The sequence below is a fragment of the Parasteatoda tepidariorum genome, chromosome 8 (genome assembly GCF_043381705.1).
Source record: "Parasteatoda tepidariorum isolate YZ-2023 chromosome 8, CAS_Ptep_4.0, whole genome shotgun sequence".
In the NCBI taxonomy this organism is placed as follows: domain Eukaryota; kingdom Metazoa; phylum Arthropoda; class Arachnida; order Araneae; family Theridiidae; genus Parasteatoda; species Parasteatoda tepidariorum.
Window position 1 is genome coordinate 27,544,167 of NC_092211.1, and position 18,149 is coordinate 27,562,315.

The window sequence follows — 18,149 nt, forward strand, 5'->3', positions numbered from 1 at the left end:
ATTTATTGTCGAAAGTAGCCAAACAGGTATTCGAGTATGTTTCGATAATTCTATGTTCTGAAACTATTGAAATTGACAAAATAATAACATATGGCTACACTTAGCTATTTATTTCATACTGCAATCTTTCTGACGCTGAGGCCTTCACACATGTAAATAATGATATGAATCATCCGTTTTATGAGCTTAAAATGGCGGTTTTCTTAAGAATAACGTATAAAACATTTCCCTCCTTTTTTACAGTTATTGTCAAAGGAAACCAATCAAGTATTCGAATGTGTTTCGGTAATTCTATGCTCTGCATTTATTAAAATTGAAAAAATATAAATATATGGCTGTTCACTTTATACTGCATGCTTCCTTCTGACGCTGAGGCAAATAGATAGTGGTTGATAATGATAAGAAATTTAAATTTCACACATGTAAAACAACGGTTTTCATAAAAATAAACTATAAAACCTTCTTTTTAAACATTTAATATGTTCTAAATCGATAGGAACCAAGCAAATATTTAAATATGTTTCGGAAATTCCATGCATTGCACACATGTGATTTGAAGGAAATATTTGTATAATGTTACAGTGAGATACTAACTTCATATTGCAATATTCTGATGCTAAAAGTTGATGGAAGACGATATGAATTTTCTGCTTTATTAACTTAAAACGACCGTTCTCTTAAAAACAGCTCATAAAACGTTGTTCTTTTTACATTTAATATTCTTAATTGAAAAATACCAAGCAATTATTCGATGTTAATTCTATGCTGGGAACATATTAACAGTGAAAAAATAAATATATATGGCTACAGAGAGATACTTACTTCATACTGCAAGCATCATTCTGACGCTGAGGCCCATATACAGGCTGATAATAATATGAATTTTCTGCAAGCTCATCACTACCTCTAGGGTAAATATGGCTTCTTGGATATTCTACAATATTCAAAGAAATTAAAATATACAATTACATAATGGTATTTTATATGTACGAAATAATAGACGCTTAATTTCAGAAACTGACCGCTAATTTTGTTTTCTGATATTTTTCAAAAGAATCCATTAAACACACATTTCATTTCGGTATTTTATCTTTGGGTAATTGTTTTTTAAGAATTTTTTTCAGAAAAAGCGTATTATAGAATTTTCTTATAATTTTAATCGTAAATTCATTTATTTTTACATAAATTTTTAAACAAAAGTTAAAATTTAAATTGAGCTGGGTTTTGATGAAAATCATATTGTTATCGTAAGTTTGTAACAGTTTGTAAGTTTGAGTTTGTGTAAGTTTGGAGACATAAATCATAGGTAACAATCTTATTTTTTAGCTAAGTTATAATTTTCTAAACAAGAACAAAATCTAAATAATTGAAATAGGTATTTTCGTCAACTGAATCAATCGGTGTTTGCTTTATTATAGGTAGTTTACGTCACAAAAGTTATTTTAATTTTCATATAAGTTTATAAAAAGAGATTTTTTTTAAAATCTGAGACGAATTTGGAATAAAATAGTCTATTTTTGTTAGGTTTTGTATATGAAGCGTTCTGAATCTACCTTATTTTGTAATTTGCTATAGTTGCTTACAGCATATTAAATAATAATTTGCTTTCGTGATTTCAAGTAATCATAATTTACCTTTACTAATAACTCTTGTAATCGTGATTACAAGCAGTCATGATTGTAAGCAATTACGATAATCTTATACAAGGAATCAATCGAGATTAGAGATGATAATTTAAACATAAGCAGTGATAGAAATTACACTAAGTACTTTCAAAATGTAAGTTTAGTCTAAATTAAGACTTGCGATATGAATTATTTATTAATCCTTATGTTCCGTCAAATGTCGATATTCAGCATTCACTGAAACACTGTAAAAATTCCGAATCAAACTACGATTAAAAATACCTGTACTCAGAGTGCCGATACATCTTTACCGTGAAATCAATTTTTACTGGAACATGTTACGGAACAAAAAATCTGATTTACGTATTATAATTTTTGCAGTAAAAATTATCGAAAAATCACTGAATCATTCTAAATAAATAAATATTGATGGCAAAATTACGGTATAGTATTTAACGGTGAAATGGATTTTACGGATGATGGTCTTAAAGTGCCGGTACTTTATGCCGTAATTTGATCCAGAATATTTTACAGAGTGAAGACGTGGTATAAAAATATTTTAATTTAACTATCATTATTTCTCACTTTTACAGATAATTGTTGACATTCAGTTATGGCATTGATTATAATAGGAAAATAATGCAAACGAACATCTTTTACTTTATTTGTTTGCTTTCAATACATTCACTGTTGGATGTTAACATTTTTCTAGTATAAAAGCGAACTAATGATATAAATGACTGAATAAAAACTGAATTTCGAATATTTTCCGAAGTAACTTATTTCTCCTGAGGCAGAGAAGATTGGGCATTCATGGCATCAAATATGCAACTTATGTATTTCAATGACGAGTCAATGCAATTACTATTACACTTTAAAAAATTCCAGGTCAAATTACGGTATAAAGTACCGGCACTTTCGGTGCATCAGCCATAAAATCAATTCCACCGTCAAATATTATACCGTAATTTTTACGGTAACATTTATCTACCGTGATTCAATGATTTTACTGCAATTATTTCTGTGAGAATTGCGGTATGTCAAATTTTTTGTTCTATGACATTTTCCGGTAATAATCGGCAAAAAGTACCGGCACTAAGAAAGCCAGTACTTTTTATTGTAATTTGATCTGGAATTTCGCACATAGTACATGACTGCTTGTAGCAGTTAAACATGATTTCATATTCCAACCAAACGATCCCAATTAAAATTATGATAAAATACCTGATTTTCACATTCAAGTTGTTTATTATTTACTATCCTATTACGCATTCTTTACGCATTTTTGCCCAACTCTAATCATAGCGTTTCTAGTTACATTTTTGCTAACTCTAAATGCTACACATATGTTTCGATACGAATCAACTGAGTCTGTGTTTGTAATTTAAGGTTTCCGTATTATTTCAGCCATTATGAAATCTTTATTTATTTTTCAAAATTAAATTGAATATTTAATAAATTCTTAGGACGAAGATCACAAAATCTGACAATCTTGGTTCTGAGAGCTGTTCAAGTTCTGAAATGAACTGATACAGTTTCAATTTCGAAACTTATGTATTTATATTTTAAAATCTGATAAATAGAATGAAAAGTTATAACATTTCCATCTTTTATTTCATTGATTATCAAGAATCATAAGAATCCTCTCCTTAAGCAGATTAATTGTATTTCCTTTTTTTTAAAAAAAATTCTTTATAATTGTTTGCCTCTAAAATATTTTTTAAAACATTCTTATAATTATAAAATGTTCATTAATTTATATGTTAATATTATTATTAAAATATTACATGAATTTATAAATTATACTAATATTTAAAAAATAGTTTACTGAATTGTTTTATAATCAAATATTTTTAAATATAAATTAAAATAGTTTTGTGCAAGTTTGAAATAAAGCATTTTACAACTCACGCTTGTTATATATGCATTAAATATGCACGTAAATTGCACATTTGCTTTGATTTAATGACTTATATTGTTTCAGAATACAACCCTCATTGTAAGATAAGTTTTCAGATTAAAAGAAATAATTTTGAATTTAAGTTCTGACCATGAGTTTCCATGAACCATAATATCGATAATAAATAGCTTCTATAACTGTTTTTTAAAATCATTCTTATAATTTAAAATATTCAAAATGTGGTGGTGATCACGTTTTAACCTAAACCTTTTAACAATTCACGTTCGCAATATATAAATTTAAATATGTACCTAAATTTCAGATTTGCTGTGATGTAATAAGTTATCATATTGTTTACGAATACAATCGTCGTTAGTGTAAGATGAATTTGCAGATGTTAAAGAATCATTTTGAATTTAAAGATTAAGCATGAGTTTTTTGTTTTCGAATTAAGAATTCTAGGTTGACCCATTTTGAATTACAACTTATTGTTCTTTTAGATTTGTTAAAACACGCAACAATCTCATTTTTTTAGCCAATTTTCTCCTTATCTCAATAATCATGTGTAACCTTTAACTTTCCATTTGCACAGTGGCCACGAAGTAATCGTATATTGCTACATGTGCAGCTATTACTATGAAATAGAATATTCTAAATAGATAGTTTTTATAATCGGCTTTGAAACTAACTTTATTTTTTTTCATTATTTGCAAGCAAATTTGGTTATACAAAAGGGTTTTATAACTTTGCAATTATTATCTTCAAATCTACGGTTATTTAGTTTGTTCAAAATGTATTAACTTTCAAATCAATTTTGATACCGATTACAGAGATCTTGATTATGATTTCGCGTGATGTAGTTAGTGATGACAAAGATATCAAGATCTCGATACTGAGGACTGAGACATTGCTATTGGAATCTTGATAATGATGACTAAAATATTGATATTGAAATCTTGATGTTGGTGGTGAAGATATTGATGTTGAAATATCTTGATATTGGTGAAGAAGTATTGATTTTGAAATATTGATACAGATGGTGAATAAATTGGTATTAGAATATTAATATAAAGGACAAAGACAAATAAATTTTGAAGATACTGATAAAGAGAAGACGAGAATCAAATCTGAAATCTTCGTACTGGATTTGTATTTTTTAAAACTCTAACTTAACAAAAATTAATCCTTTTTTATTCAGAACATTATGTGTCCGACTGAATTTAAAGTAGGAACAAATAGGCCAACATAATCTGCAAAAAAAAAAAAGTTTGTTGCACAAAAGGATTATAATGTTTTACATTAACTTTAAAGCTAGAGTTAATTTTTTGTTCAAAATAAATTCACTTTCTACTCAATTTTGATACCGACAACAGAGATTTTGATACTGATTTCACGTGATGCAGATAGAGATGAAGAAGATATTGAAATCTTGATACTGAAGACTACGACATTGCTATTGAAATCCTGATGTTGATGAGCAAAATATGATATTGGAATCTAATCTTGATGTCGATGATAAAGGATTTTGCAATGAATCCTTGATATTGGTGATGAAGCATTATTTTTGAAATTTTGAGACTGAGAGCGAAAGTATTGGGTTTAAAATTTTGTTATGGAGGACAAAGATAACGAAATCTCAACGTGACGAAAATAATTGATACTAAAATCTTCACACTGATATTTGTCTTTTCAAAACTTTATTTTAAGAAAAAATAATCTTTTGGTATTTAGAACGTTATGTGCCTGAATGTATATGACACGGGAAACTCTTCATGGGGTGAAGGGAATGGAGGAAATATTGTAGTATCTACTTTGGGACTCGATCCTCTCCCTGTTTTGTCAGTTATAAGACTGACTGACAAAGTATAGTTTGTCAAAAATAAGAACTCCCCCAGACATTCGTCTGGACCTGTGGCGGTGACTATGGTAACGAGGTATGACTATTTCATGTAGGGGTGCGGGGTCACTGTTTTGGAGAGGTTTCGGCTCTGATCGGCGAGAGAAAATGAACCTCTTTCTTCGGTCTCTTGCGTTAGGCCTAGAGTGAAGCTACCCTCCCTAAAATGTCCCCATTCTTGTTTACATAGCCCTAGACGGCCTCAGACTTTGTGGCGGGAGGAGTTCTTAGCTTAGACAAACTATGGCCCTCTCGTCTGTAATATGTACGTAGTTGCAATAAAGTAAGTGGCTTCATTAGGTTGGCTCAGTTGGTGCGATAAAATTCTGATTGTTTAACCGTATTATCTGAAAGCAGTTGATGAATGGCTTTTGTTATAGTTAACAGTTGCCGTCTTATTTATGGTTATTTGATTGTTTTATTTGAATATAGTAAAATAACAATTAAATAAATAGTCATTTAACCATTTTTCCAAGAAATTTCTAACAGTGCACTTGTGAGTAAATGAATTATTTGGGACACAAAAAGCTGACAACAAAACAAATATCTTTTTTTCCCATTAGGTGAGTGTGGTCGCAAAAGCTGCTAAAAATGCTGAAAGCCTTCTGTCAGTAAATTAAATTTAAATAAAAGTAAATGATAGTAGACAGAATACATGCAATAAAAAAGTAAGAACAATATGGAAATATAATATCGAGAGCCTTTTCGTGCTAAACACCAGCTAATTTAAAGCAAATTATAATTATAACTATGTAAAAACGCAGCTTTTTCTTTAATTTGCTAATTTAAAAAATTTTCTTCAAATTTTGTAATGTATATATATATATATATATATATATATATATANCCTCTCTCTCTCTCTCTCTATATATATATATATATAATTATGCTTTCTGATCCTCATGCAACAGTATGAGGATTTCAAAATAATTCATACAGTTTTAGAAAAAAAGAGGTCTGAAAAACATGCCGAAATCGCATCTCTCAAAGTTCATTGTACCTATAGTATAAAAATACTCTGTTTAAGTATTTGTAATAAATGATATATAAATTCATACCTGAGCTATGCAGCCTTTGTGGTTGATACATAGTTTTTCCTCTTACATTCCATATTGTACTTTGGCAGTGAATTTTGTAGAAAAAACATAGAAATAAGATAACAATTTGAATCCTGAAAAATATATAAATAAAGAAATAAATGAAAGGCTAAAAAAACATTTTTACTGTTTGAGTCTGGCAAGCAATTAAAATAAATATATGAATTATTTAGAAATTTATTTTTTTCAGAATATATATTAAATTCCAAAATAGAGAAAATAATGTAAAATAAAGAAACAAAATAAAATAGTTAACAAAAATTAATTCTGTAAAAATTAATTTGATATTCGCTTAAAGCTACTAAATAAATTTTATACTCAGTTTTCAAATGTATGTCACACATTCGAAGATTTAAAGATTTAAAGTGAAAGTTTAAGTGACTTGTTAGAAATTTTGGTACAATAGTCAACGACTAAACTTAACGGTTGATTAAATCTGTAAGTTTGATTTTTCTCATTTACTTCAAAAATGTATTTTATTAACTAATTAAGGCCAGGGTGACCCTTATTTTAAATAAATTTTCATTTCACCGAAGAAAGGATAGTCATTATTCTGGCCTTCAATTCACCATTTATTTGAAATTTATAATATAAAGAAAGTTTAAAATATTTAAAAAAAATTTAAATATATATATATTTCAGCCTTCAAAATTTTTTACGAAAGGCATATTCTTTCTAGGAAACGTTAAAACTATAATACATTATATTTGAAGTACTCAAAAAAATTTAGTAATTCCAAGATAAGAATAATATCAAATGATGTTTTAAAAACAACATTATCAACCACAAAAATGACTATAAAGTTGAAATTAAAATCACATTTAAATGAACTTAATAATCAATAATTTCTTTAATGCGCAATAAGTTCTTATTAAAAGCAAAGAGTTCTTATAAGGAGATTAATTTAAGGTATGAAATACTACAAAATCAAGCTATTTGGAAGGCATGCAAATTGTAGATTTAAAGTATAAATTTAAACGTAAAATAATTAAAACGCGCAAGATCACGAAGAATTTAATTAAATAAGTCAAACTGAATTTATATGCGGGCTTAAAAGTTTGTTAAAGCAATCCATATTGAGCAATCGAAACTTCTAGAATAAATCTGAATAATAATGCGTACTTACAACATAGAAATGAAAATTATGATTCAAACTTATTTACAGCACATGTTGTTTCTTAATGTTGAAAGTGAGACGAGGAAAAATTCAAACAGATGGATTTATGGAAATGAATATGAAATTAAAATGAGCGACACGTGCCGGCAGTAAAATTTTCGTTAGTCTTTGTGTCTGTAGTTTTAATTAAATGAAACTTAGGTTTCTTTTTGATTTTAATTAAATTAAACATAATTTCAATTTTTATTACTTCGTTTCAATTTTATTTTTGAATTTAAATTTCATTCCAGTTTCAAATTTACTTTATTTGAAGTTTTAAATTTATTTTAAATTTAAATTTTGATATTAATTTTGGGTTTTACACTTGATTTTAAATTTGAGTTTTAAACTTAATTTTAATTTAAAATTTGTATGTAATTTTAAGTTTAAATTTTGATTTTAATTTCAATTTTGAACCCATCCTTTTTTAAAGTTAAATTATATTGTATTTAATTTAAAATATGCTAAAATTTAGTGAAGTTGGTTGAAAATATATTTTCATGAGCAGAACATTACTTGGATAATTACTTGAATAAAAATTTAGTTTCCTTTTGCTTTTTAATTAAGTTAAAATAAATTAAATAAAAAAAAATTTATTACTTTATTTAAATTTTTTTTATAAATTTAAATGTCTTTCCAATTTTAAATTTACTTTAAGTTTTAAATTTAATTTTAGTTTTAATTTTCACTCTAAAACTTAATTTTAATTTTGAGTTTTAAACTTAATTTCAATTCCTAATGTAAATTTAAATTTAGATGTAATTTTAACTTCAAATTTTGAATTTAATTTTAGTTTAAAGTCCAACTTAGTATAAAATTTCATTAATTTAAAATGTGCTAAAACTTAGTAAATTTAGTTGAAAATATATTTTATAGAACAGAATGTGTCTTGGATAAAATTATTTTTGGTCTTTGTTTGCATAGTTTTAATGAAACGGAAATTCAGTTTATTTTTGCTTTTAATTTAATTATATTAAATTTCAATTTGTATTAATTTATTTCAATTTTATTTTAAATCGGAAGCTAAATTTCAATTTCCAATTTAGCTCTTTATAAATTTTAAATTAAATTGCTAAGTTTGAAATATGCTAAATTTCGCTAAGTTCAAAATAAGCTAAAATTTATTAAATATTTATTTAAATAAAGTTAAAGTGGTCATAAAGTGCCTTGAATAAAATTAACTTTTAGTTTTTATTAGCATAGTTTGAAAGAAATTTGCTTTTTAATTAAATTCATTTTCATTTTAATTCTTATTAATTTATTTTAATCTCATTTTAAATTAGAAATTTAAATTAAATTTAATAATTAGCTTAGTTAAAATAAATTCTTTTCAATTAAAAAGTTAGTAAAAATTGTCCAAAAGTTAAAGTTACCAGGAAGTGATTTTAATAAAGTTATTTTTAGAATTTGCTTCGGTAGTTTTATGAAAAAAGTATCTCAATATTTATCTTTTAACTCAATTCAATTAAATTTCAACATTTATAAAAAAAAATTTAAAAATTTAAATTTACTGCTACATTTAGCTCTAAATGTGCCTATTTTATTAAGTAATATTAAGGTAATAATCGTATTCTATTCTAATGCGATTTCCTATATTAATTAATCGTAGAGTTTATTTAATTAATTCCTGTCGAAAAAAATTTCTATTATAATACCAGTTTGTTCTTTAAATATAGATTACATAGAATAATCATCTAGATTATATAGAATAATATATTAGTGAAGTTATGAACCTAAAAATTTATAATTTTAGTAATTATAAAATTATAACTATAAAGAAATTATGATTATTGAAATTAATAATTTCAAGAAATTATTCGAGAAGAGAGTTTATATTATGACATATTTAAAAAGTTGACACTATTATATACTAATAAACTAATACTAATAATAATAAGAGAAAAATTTAGAGAAACTAATTAGCGTATTATATAAAATAAATATTTTTACTGAAATTATATTAATTAAAATCAATAGTTTTAGGTAAATTAAGTTTAGCGTGATTAATAATTTTTTTGAAGTAATGGTTAACTTAAAAATTTTAATAAAATTATAGTTGTTAAAATTCTGATTATTAAAATTAATAATTTTAAAGAATTGATGAAAGGAATAGAAATAAGTACTGGAAATTAAAATAAAAACATATAATCTGAACAAGGAGCTCTGTAGTTAACTTACTAGCTTCATTTGAGAATACTAGATTTTAAGCCTATTTCAGTCTTATTTATTAATATACTATTGTTTCGAAAGTTTTTTCTAATTGCATCAATTTTTTTAATAATTTTTTTTTGGAAATAGACTATAAGAGTTACCCATTAAGCATAATTTATTACAACTTTGAAACTATGGTCTTTCTTCTGAGGGAAATCATAAAAACCTGAGAAAAGGTGAAATTAAGCTATTAAATTTTTCTAGTGACCTGAATTAAATGGAGTTATAGGAGTCACTTACGGTTCTTAATGGCCATTTATTCGTAAAAATAAGTTTTTAATTTACGAAGAATTAATGTCCTTCAGAAACCAGCAGAAAAAATGTAGCAAGAGCTATTGTGTGTTCTTATCAAAATGGTACGAAGTTATCGAAACTCTTTACATCAAACCTTCACCATTTCGAATATTTTCTCTATGTCAATGTCAAAACATTTGGGTTAATAGCCACAAAAGAAAGTTTATTTCAACCGGTATTGTTCGTTTTCTAAAACGGTATATTTGAAAATAAAAATTCAAGTGCATAAAAGAAAGAGTAACCTATTCCATAAGAAATCAATAAAAAATAGAATTAAGCACAAAAAACTAAAATTTGCATCTATTATATAATTAAAACAAATATATCTGTAATTTTCCTTATTTATTTAAATGAATTCTTATTGTATTTCTGCTTAATATGGCCACTCCGTTATTAAATCAATTTTATGTTCTTTTCATTGAAAATTAAAATTAAGTAATTTTTCGGATAATTTTTAATTAAAATTACATTAAATTAACAAAGATTTTACTAATTATATCTTTGTTAAAATAATGAAGATTAATTAAAATATCCTAGTTTTTTTTAGAATGTGGATTAAATTTATTCATTTTCAAGGAAATTCTATGAATATATTATGTTAAAAAGCATTTTGTGACGTACTGAAGCTGTTACAAACTAGTTTATCAATGATTATTAAATATTCATTGACTACTTTTAAAATTATTTTAAATAAATATTGGTGGATACTGAATATCGAAATATTTATTATGTTTTCAACGCATTCCTCGAATTCCTAAATACTTTTTTAAAAAATAAGTTAGTTTTTCATGAAAATATTGATAAATTCTTTAATGAAGTTTTTTCACGAATAAAGAAATGTGCCTAATTTCTGCCTAGTATGTCAATTCCATTAGTATATTAATTTCCGTACATTTATTTGAAAATTAAAATTAAGCAATTTTTCGGATAATTTTATTATTTTTATATTAATTATAGATTAATTTTATTAGATTTAGATTAACTTTATTAACTATCGATTAATTGTAGCTATATTTAATTAATGAAAATTTATCTTATTTATTTAACTACATTAAATTAATGAAGATTATTTATAACATCCCTATTTTTTTAAGAATATTGATAACATTTATTTGCGTTGAAGAAAAATCTATGATGTATAAACTTCGTTACAAAACTGTTTGTAACGTACTATACTTATATTTATGTATAAGTATAGTACGATATAAACTAGATAAGATATAAACTAGTTTATATTCATAAACTAGTTTATGGATGAGAATTAAATACTCATATCAATTCATAAAATCCTATTATATGAATTGATTACTTTTAATTTTATCTTAAATAGATACTGGCTGTTATTAAATATTGAAATATTTGTTATATTTTCAAATCATTCTTCGGAGTTTCTATAAGGCTTTTGGATAAAAATTAGTTTATAATAAAAATAACTCTCAATTTTCAACAAAGTTTTTCACAAATAGAAGTGCAGCCTTTTTTTTCAATAATTTTTTTTATTTTATCATCTAAAAAGCTTTTATTTTTCTAAAGAGGTCTCTCACGCACGTTCATGTTCGCATGTTCTGCGTGGCGCAGTTACTGCAAATCAATCTCGGTTCTCCAAAGAGCATGCACAGAAAATTCATACTTGAACGTGAGGAATGTCAAGTGAAATCGCTCAATCTCTCTCTAAATTTTTTTGAAAGTAAAAGCGTGTGAGTAAGCTTTAACCATTGTGCAGAAGTGTTAGATTATATTTTATCTATTCCCAACCAGTGACTTCATATCCTGCTTCTAAAAAACTACCAAATATTAAGGGAAGATCCACCACATTATTTAAAAATAAAAAGCTTTCGAAGAATTATTTCACCCCTACATTGTTTAAGATCATAAAATGTACCAGAACTGATGATTATTTGTTAATTTTGAAGAATTTGATATATGGAAAAATCAGGATAAAAAGTATGGAAAAGTCCGCAATTTTTTTTAAAAAAACTTTTCAAACACCTAAGATATTTGCCTTTTTGCATCCCCCTTAAATTTTTCAGAATCATAGTAGTGTAAAATTTAAGCTTCGAGGTAATCTCATTTCTTTGACAAAACTGGTTCTTAAAATATTCTTAACAACAGATAATTATTTGTTGAAAACAGCTGCCAAAGATTCTGTAACTAAATCAAAAAAAATTTGATTTACAGATTTGAAGAAAAAAAAGAGGATTTTATCCAAAAAATAGAGCTGGTATAGTTTGCAAATATGACTTAAGTTTTCAAGTGGATTATCGGAAAAAGAGTTGAGGAGGAGATAAAGTGAAAAAAGGAGGTTTTTATCTTATAAATAGTGTTGATAATAAGTTTACAAATATGATTAATGTCTTAAAGTGGTATTTCAAAATGCGAAATAAAAATAATAAGAAAAAGGTGAAAAAAGAGGATTTTATCTAAAAAATAGAGCTTATACAGCTTACAAATACGACTAGAGCAAATATGACTAGTATTAGTAGAGCTAATACAGTTTATAAAATGTAAGAATCACTCTGCAATGTAACTAATTTCTAATTTACGAAGAAATTCAAAAAAAAAAAAAAAAAATCTAAAACCACTCTTTTTTTACTTTTCCTTAAACTCTTAACTCAATAATTATAAACTTTTTATCTCAGTCTTAAACTTCGAAAGATAACTTTTAAGTCGCAATTCTGTTGCAATATGTGATAAAGTTCAATGACTCTACTATTCAATGAGATACTTTTTTATAAGTTATTCTTCAAAATATACTTGAATTATTTCTTACTCTTTCATTCATGTCTAATCCTACTTAATCCCGTGATATCACAGTTAAATATCTGCAATAGTTTACATCGTTCTATGCTTCCGTTAATTGATTGCAGATGATTCTCTGCTACTACAATTGAAACATTTCATTGCACTTAGATTAAGTTCATGAAGATTTTCTTGATGAGAAGTAATTTTAATATCGAGATTTATATGAATAGACGGAAACTCCTCTTCTTCACAAAATAAAATTTGCCTTCTGTCACTTTCATGTCAATACAATATTTCCAGCTTTTTTCCTCTTCTTTACATTCCTAGAAAAATCATTGAAACGTTGAAACGTTATACACCGAAGAGCCAACATTACATTATGACTACCCTGCTAATAACATGCTAGCACCCGCCATGGCATTGATTCCTCAAGGTGCTGATAGGTAGTCTGAGATATCTGGTACCAAGCGCTCACCAACTGGTCCTGCAATTCCCTAACATTGCGAGGGGGTAGCGTGGCTGCACGAAGTAGGACCGCAAATGTTCTATTGGATTAAAGTCAATTTGGGGGCCAAGACATGATTTGAAAGTCACTAGAATGTTCCTTGAACCAATCCATAACGATTCGACCCTTATGACATGATACATTATCCTGTTGGTAAGCACCATCCCCCGCAGGAAAAACTGTTGCCATGATTGGGTGAATCTGGTCTGCAACTATGTTCAAGTAGCTTACAGACGTCAGGGATTGTCCTATGAGAATTATGGGTCCTAATGTGCCTCATGAAAGCATTGTTCCTGGGCGAGAAACCATGAAAACCTGGGCGAGCCAATTGTTATAGATGGAGGGTGGTCATAATTTAATGGCTCTTCGGTGTATATGTACAGTGTTCCAAAAAGAAAACGGACTATTTTGAATAACTTTTGATCGAATGAATGATTTTCATGTTCTAGGACTCGATAGCTTGTGGGCATAACCTCAAATATGCTGAATTATAAGCGCAGACGATATTTAAACATACCTTTCACTGAATAAACATACCCTTTTTTTAATAGATTCGTATTTCTGACCCCAAAATATAGGGGGTATCCTCAATCTGGGAAATATGGCCCCAATAGTTTGGTCAGGAGAGCACTCCATCGTTTGGGTCCCTTAATGTTAATTTAATTTTTGGGCTTTTCGCTATAGCACGAGAACTTTTTGAGCAAATTGAAAAATTTTGCAAACAATTATAAGATTCGTTTATCTATATCACATATATGGTTTAAAACACTCCAAAATTTCTAACTAGTGTACCTATAACTTATTTCTGCTGCTAAACTGAGGGTATTACTAATCAAACAAGATGGGCCATTTTATTATTATTAGATGTATGTTTTTTTATATATACACGCAATTAGATAAACATTTTTTCAATATTTATTTTAAGATTTGTGATTTTTTAAACGTTGTAACAAATTTAGCTTCTGTGCATTTCTATATACATTTTCAAAAATACATAATTAGGAATTCTGATTTTTTTTCCTGTAAATATTTCAAAAATACGTTTCTTAAACTAATTTATTATTATTATTGTTGTTGTTGTTGCTAATTTACGTCACACTAGAGCTGCACAATGGGCTATTGGCGACGGTCTGGGAAATATCCCGGAGGATGATCCGAAGACATGCCATCACAATTTTAATCCTCTGAGGAGGGGATGGCACCCCCGCTTCGGTAGCCCGATGACCTGCGCGCGAAGTCGAGCATTTTACGGTAGCACAGTTTAACGAGGACCAATACCGCACACCCTCTCCTACGCAGACTGATCCAAGTGGTCATCCACCCGCACACTGACCGTAGTCAGTGATGCTTGACTTCGGTGATCTGCTGGGAACCGTGTCTTAACGATCTGTCCACTGGGGGACTTTATTATTATTATTATTATTGCAAAACTAGTTTAACTGCTCAACTTGTTAGCAAAATATTTCTGCTAAAATGCACAGTTTCTGATTCATGTAATAACAATTATTGTAAAATAATTATAAATTTCACTTTCCGAAAAAGGAAGAAAAAAATAAAAGTTAAATGTTTGGTACTGTTTTTGAAAAAAATATCTGGAAAGATGAAAGTGGATTATTCTGAGCTGCAAAGCAAGCTCTGTGTTTGTTAATCAATTTTAAGTAAGCAGCTATAAAAATAAATTTTTTTTTGCTCGAACAATAATTATCTCGCAGCGGAAATTAAGAAAAAAGGAATCCAAACACAAAAAATCGAAAAAAAATTTTGGGAAATAAAATTTTATTCAAATTTCAGTAGAGCCCCGATTATACGTGTGTGGATCATCCGCCGTGCGGTTTATCTACATTGGGTTCAAAAATTATATTACACGTGATTTATCATTGATTTTTTCGAAGAAATTATTTTATGCATAAACACGTTTATGAAATATGTGTTTACCAATTATTTTCTTTACCATTCGTTATTTTAGTGATTTCGACTTAGAACAAAGACTTCTGTTGTAAATTATACACAAATACATAAATCCACATTTTGAAATTATTTTCCAGCTCCCACCTTACTTTTCTTACTTTTTACCATTCGAATTATCCACTATCTTTGTTATCTGTGGCGTCCGAGCCACCCAATTGCGTGGATAATAGGGGCTTTTCCGTAAATTTTGATTTATACTCCAACTGCTAGTGAAATTATTTTATTGCTACAGTAAACAACTCATTTTCTAATTCTCCAGATGAAGTTCATTGGACCGAGTCCAGATAGAACTGATTGAAAAGTGAAAACATAACATATATCGGCGAAATTAAGAAGTCGATGATGCGTTAAGCACCTTACTGTGATATCGATATCTGCTTAAAAGAGGCTTGCGTGTGAAATAGGAATCAATTTCTTCGCATTCGTCGCCCATGTTTACTGACCTAGATTAAAACCCATTTACTCTGCACGTCCACTAAATTATTTAGGCTTGATTTTAGGGATGAAGTTTAAATTGCAACGTTGTTTTTTGTGGTAGATTGTAAATAAATTTTTTTAATGATATTAATCAAATTGTGAGACATTCTGTCAACCATCTTGAGTTTAGCTTGAAATTTTGCTTGAAACTTAGATATCATGCTCTAAGAATTGCAGTTAAATCACTTTAATGAGGTTAATTAATTTTTGGAATTAATTAACCTCATTGAAGTGATTTAACTGCAATTCTTAGAACATGATATCTAAGATTTTTTAGGCTTGATTTTAGGGATGAAGTTTAAATTGCAACGTTTTTCTTTGTGGTAGATTGAAAGTAAATTTTTTTAATGATATTAATCAAATTGTGAGACATTCTGTCAACCAACTTGAGTTTAAATTGAAATTTTTCTTGAAACTTATATATCATGCTCTAAGAATTGCAGTTAAATCACTTCTATGAGGTTAATTAATTTTTGGAATTAATTAACCTCATTGAAGTGATTTAGATGCAATTCTTAGAACATGATATCTAAGATTATTTAGGCTTGATTTTAGGTATGAAGTTTAAATTGCAACGTTGTTTTTTGTGGTAGATTGTAGATAAATGTTTTTCAAAAGTATTAATTAAATTGTGAGACATTCTGTCAACCATCTTAAGTTTAACTTGAAATTTAGCTAGATATCATGTTCTAAGAATTTCAGTTAAATCACTTCCATGAGGTTAATTAATTTTTGGAACACTCTTACAAGCAACTAACAGGTTTTTGATATCGATTAAAATAATTTTTAGAATCACGTTTGTAATAAAAAGTTAGTATCTTTAGTATAACACAAATTGAAGCAAATTTATTGTCCACTATATCACTGATCACTACTAGGTACTTCAATTGCTGAATAAATTATTCCTGCTTGAAGTCTATATTTGCAAGAACGGAGGTCTGATTCCTAAAAATTTAGAGCTACCTGAACATTCCTTGATTCTTGACAATAATTACGAAAGAGAAGCATTCACAGTTTACTTGGTATCCATTACATTAAGCTAGAGTGGCTTGAAATACAGCAGAAAACATCGTTTTCAGGTTTTATAACTCAGCAGTGCCATCTGCTACTGAGCTTTGCTAATAATTTTGAAACTTGATGAAAATTAGTAACTTGATTTCATTAGCTGAAAGAATAAAGCTGCTCTTTTCTATCTTCCAACATTTTTAGCTTTATTTCTTTTTATTATCTTGATAATAGTGATAAATTTAAACAGTTGGTCAACTTACAAGAAAAGATTATAAAGGAGAAGTCCAGCTCTTCGAATACGTAATTAACGCAAGAACTGTTCTGTGTGGTACACTGTAGCATAAAAACAACTTATAGGGTGTGCAACATGCACAGATTTAGCAGAGCGTCATTTGAACTAAGATCCAACGCAGGCGCATAAGAAGAAAAGTGACATACAGGAATTACGTCACCTGTCTCATGTACGTCACAACTTTACATGCATGGTTGTGGGTAAGCTGCTTCTCTCTAACAGCCATTTTATTATTTCTTTCTATGTAAAAAATTATTAGCAGATTTAATTACCATAGATGATATAAATGTATTGTCAAAGAAATATCTTAATTAATAGTACAGTACTGTTCATCAATATTGTAAAAATGCCGAACAAACCAAGGTTAAAAAACCTTCTTCACCCCAACGCTTTCCCTATCCCAGTATTAGGAGGAAAAGAGGGTGCGAACCCTTTTAAATAACCTCTGGTTATGCCCCTAAATGTTGGTTTTTTCTTCAGGCACAAGGACAGCACCTAATATTGGGGGACTGGTTTGCATTATGTCAATGAAAGCTAGACTTCTTCCACTATGCATATTCTTTGTTACAAGGATGGTCAGCTTGGCAGGTTTCACTGCATAATACTTTTTTGCGCCTACTTTTTTAAACGGTGTAATATAATGCCATGCAAAAAAAAAAAAATCTGATGAAATTATAGTACTGTATGGTAATGACATGTCTGGTAAAAAAAAAAGCCATAATTCAGGTAATGAAAACCAAATTTTACAGTAGTTCAAATTTTACGATAACCGTTCATTTCGTAATTTTTCCGTTCATATGGTAACGGCTTACCGAAAATTCTGGTTTTCAAAATTATAGTTCTTATTATCACACATCTAGTAAAAAATGAAAAAAAAAGACTGAAATTTAAATTTAATCAAATAAATTGTTTTTATGCCATACTTTAAGGTATCATAATGAAATTAACTAAATTATGAAACATTTCCAAAATTTTAT

The 18,149-nt window shown here is 27.7% G+C and overlaps 1 protein-coding gene across 5 annotated transcripts in view; it reads right to left on the reverse strand.

The window, feature by feature from the left end:
* LOC107449056 (salivary peroxidase/catechol oxidase) overlaps positions 1–18,149 on the reverse strand; it is a 57,084-nt gene that overhangs the window by 24,435 nt on the left and 14,500 nt on the right. The window contains exons 1-3 of one of the 5 annotated variants that reach the window (XM_016064465.3): positions 7,646–7,787; positions 6,481–6,593; positions 823–934 (exon numbers count right to left, since the gene is read on the reverse strand). In XM_016064465.3, the coding sequence (XP_015919951.1) occupies positions 823–934; positions 6,481–6,593; positions 7,646–7,650 (230 nt within the window). In that variant the 5' untranslated portion in view covers positions 7,651–7,787. Of the gene's footprint in view, positions 1–822; positions 935–6,480; positions 6,594–7,338; positions 7,620–7,645; positions 7,788–18,149 lie in introns of those variants that run through there. The other 4 variants (XM_016064469.4, XM_016064467.3, XM_071184528.1 and 1 more) reach the window with 4 other exon arrangements.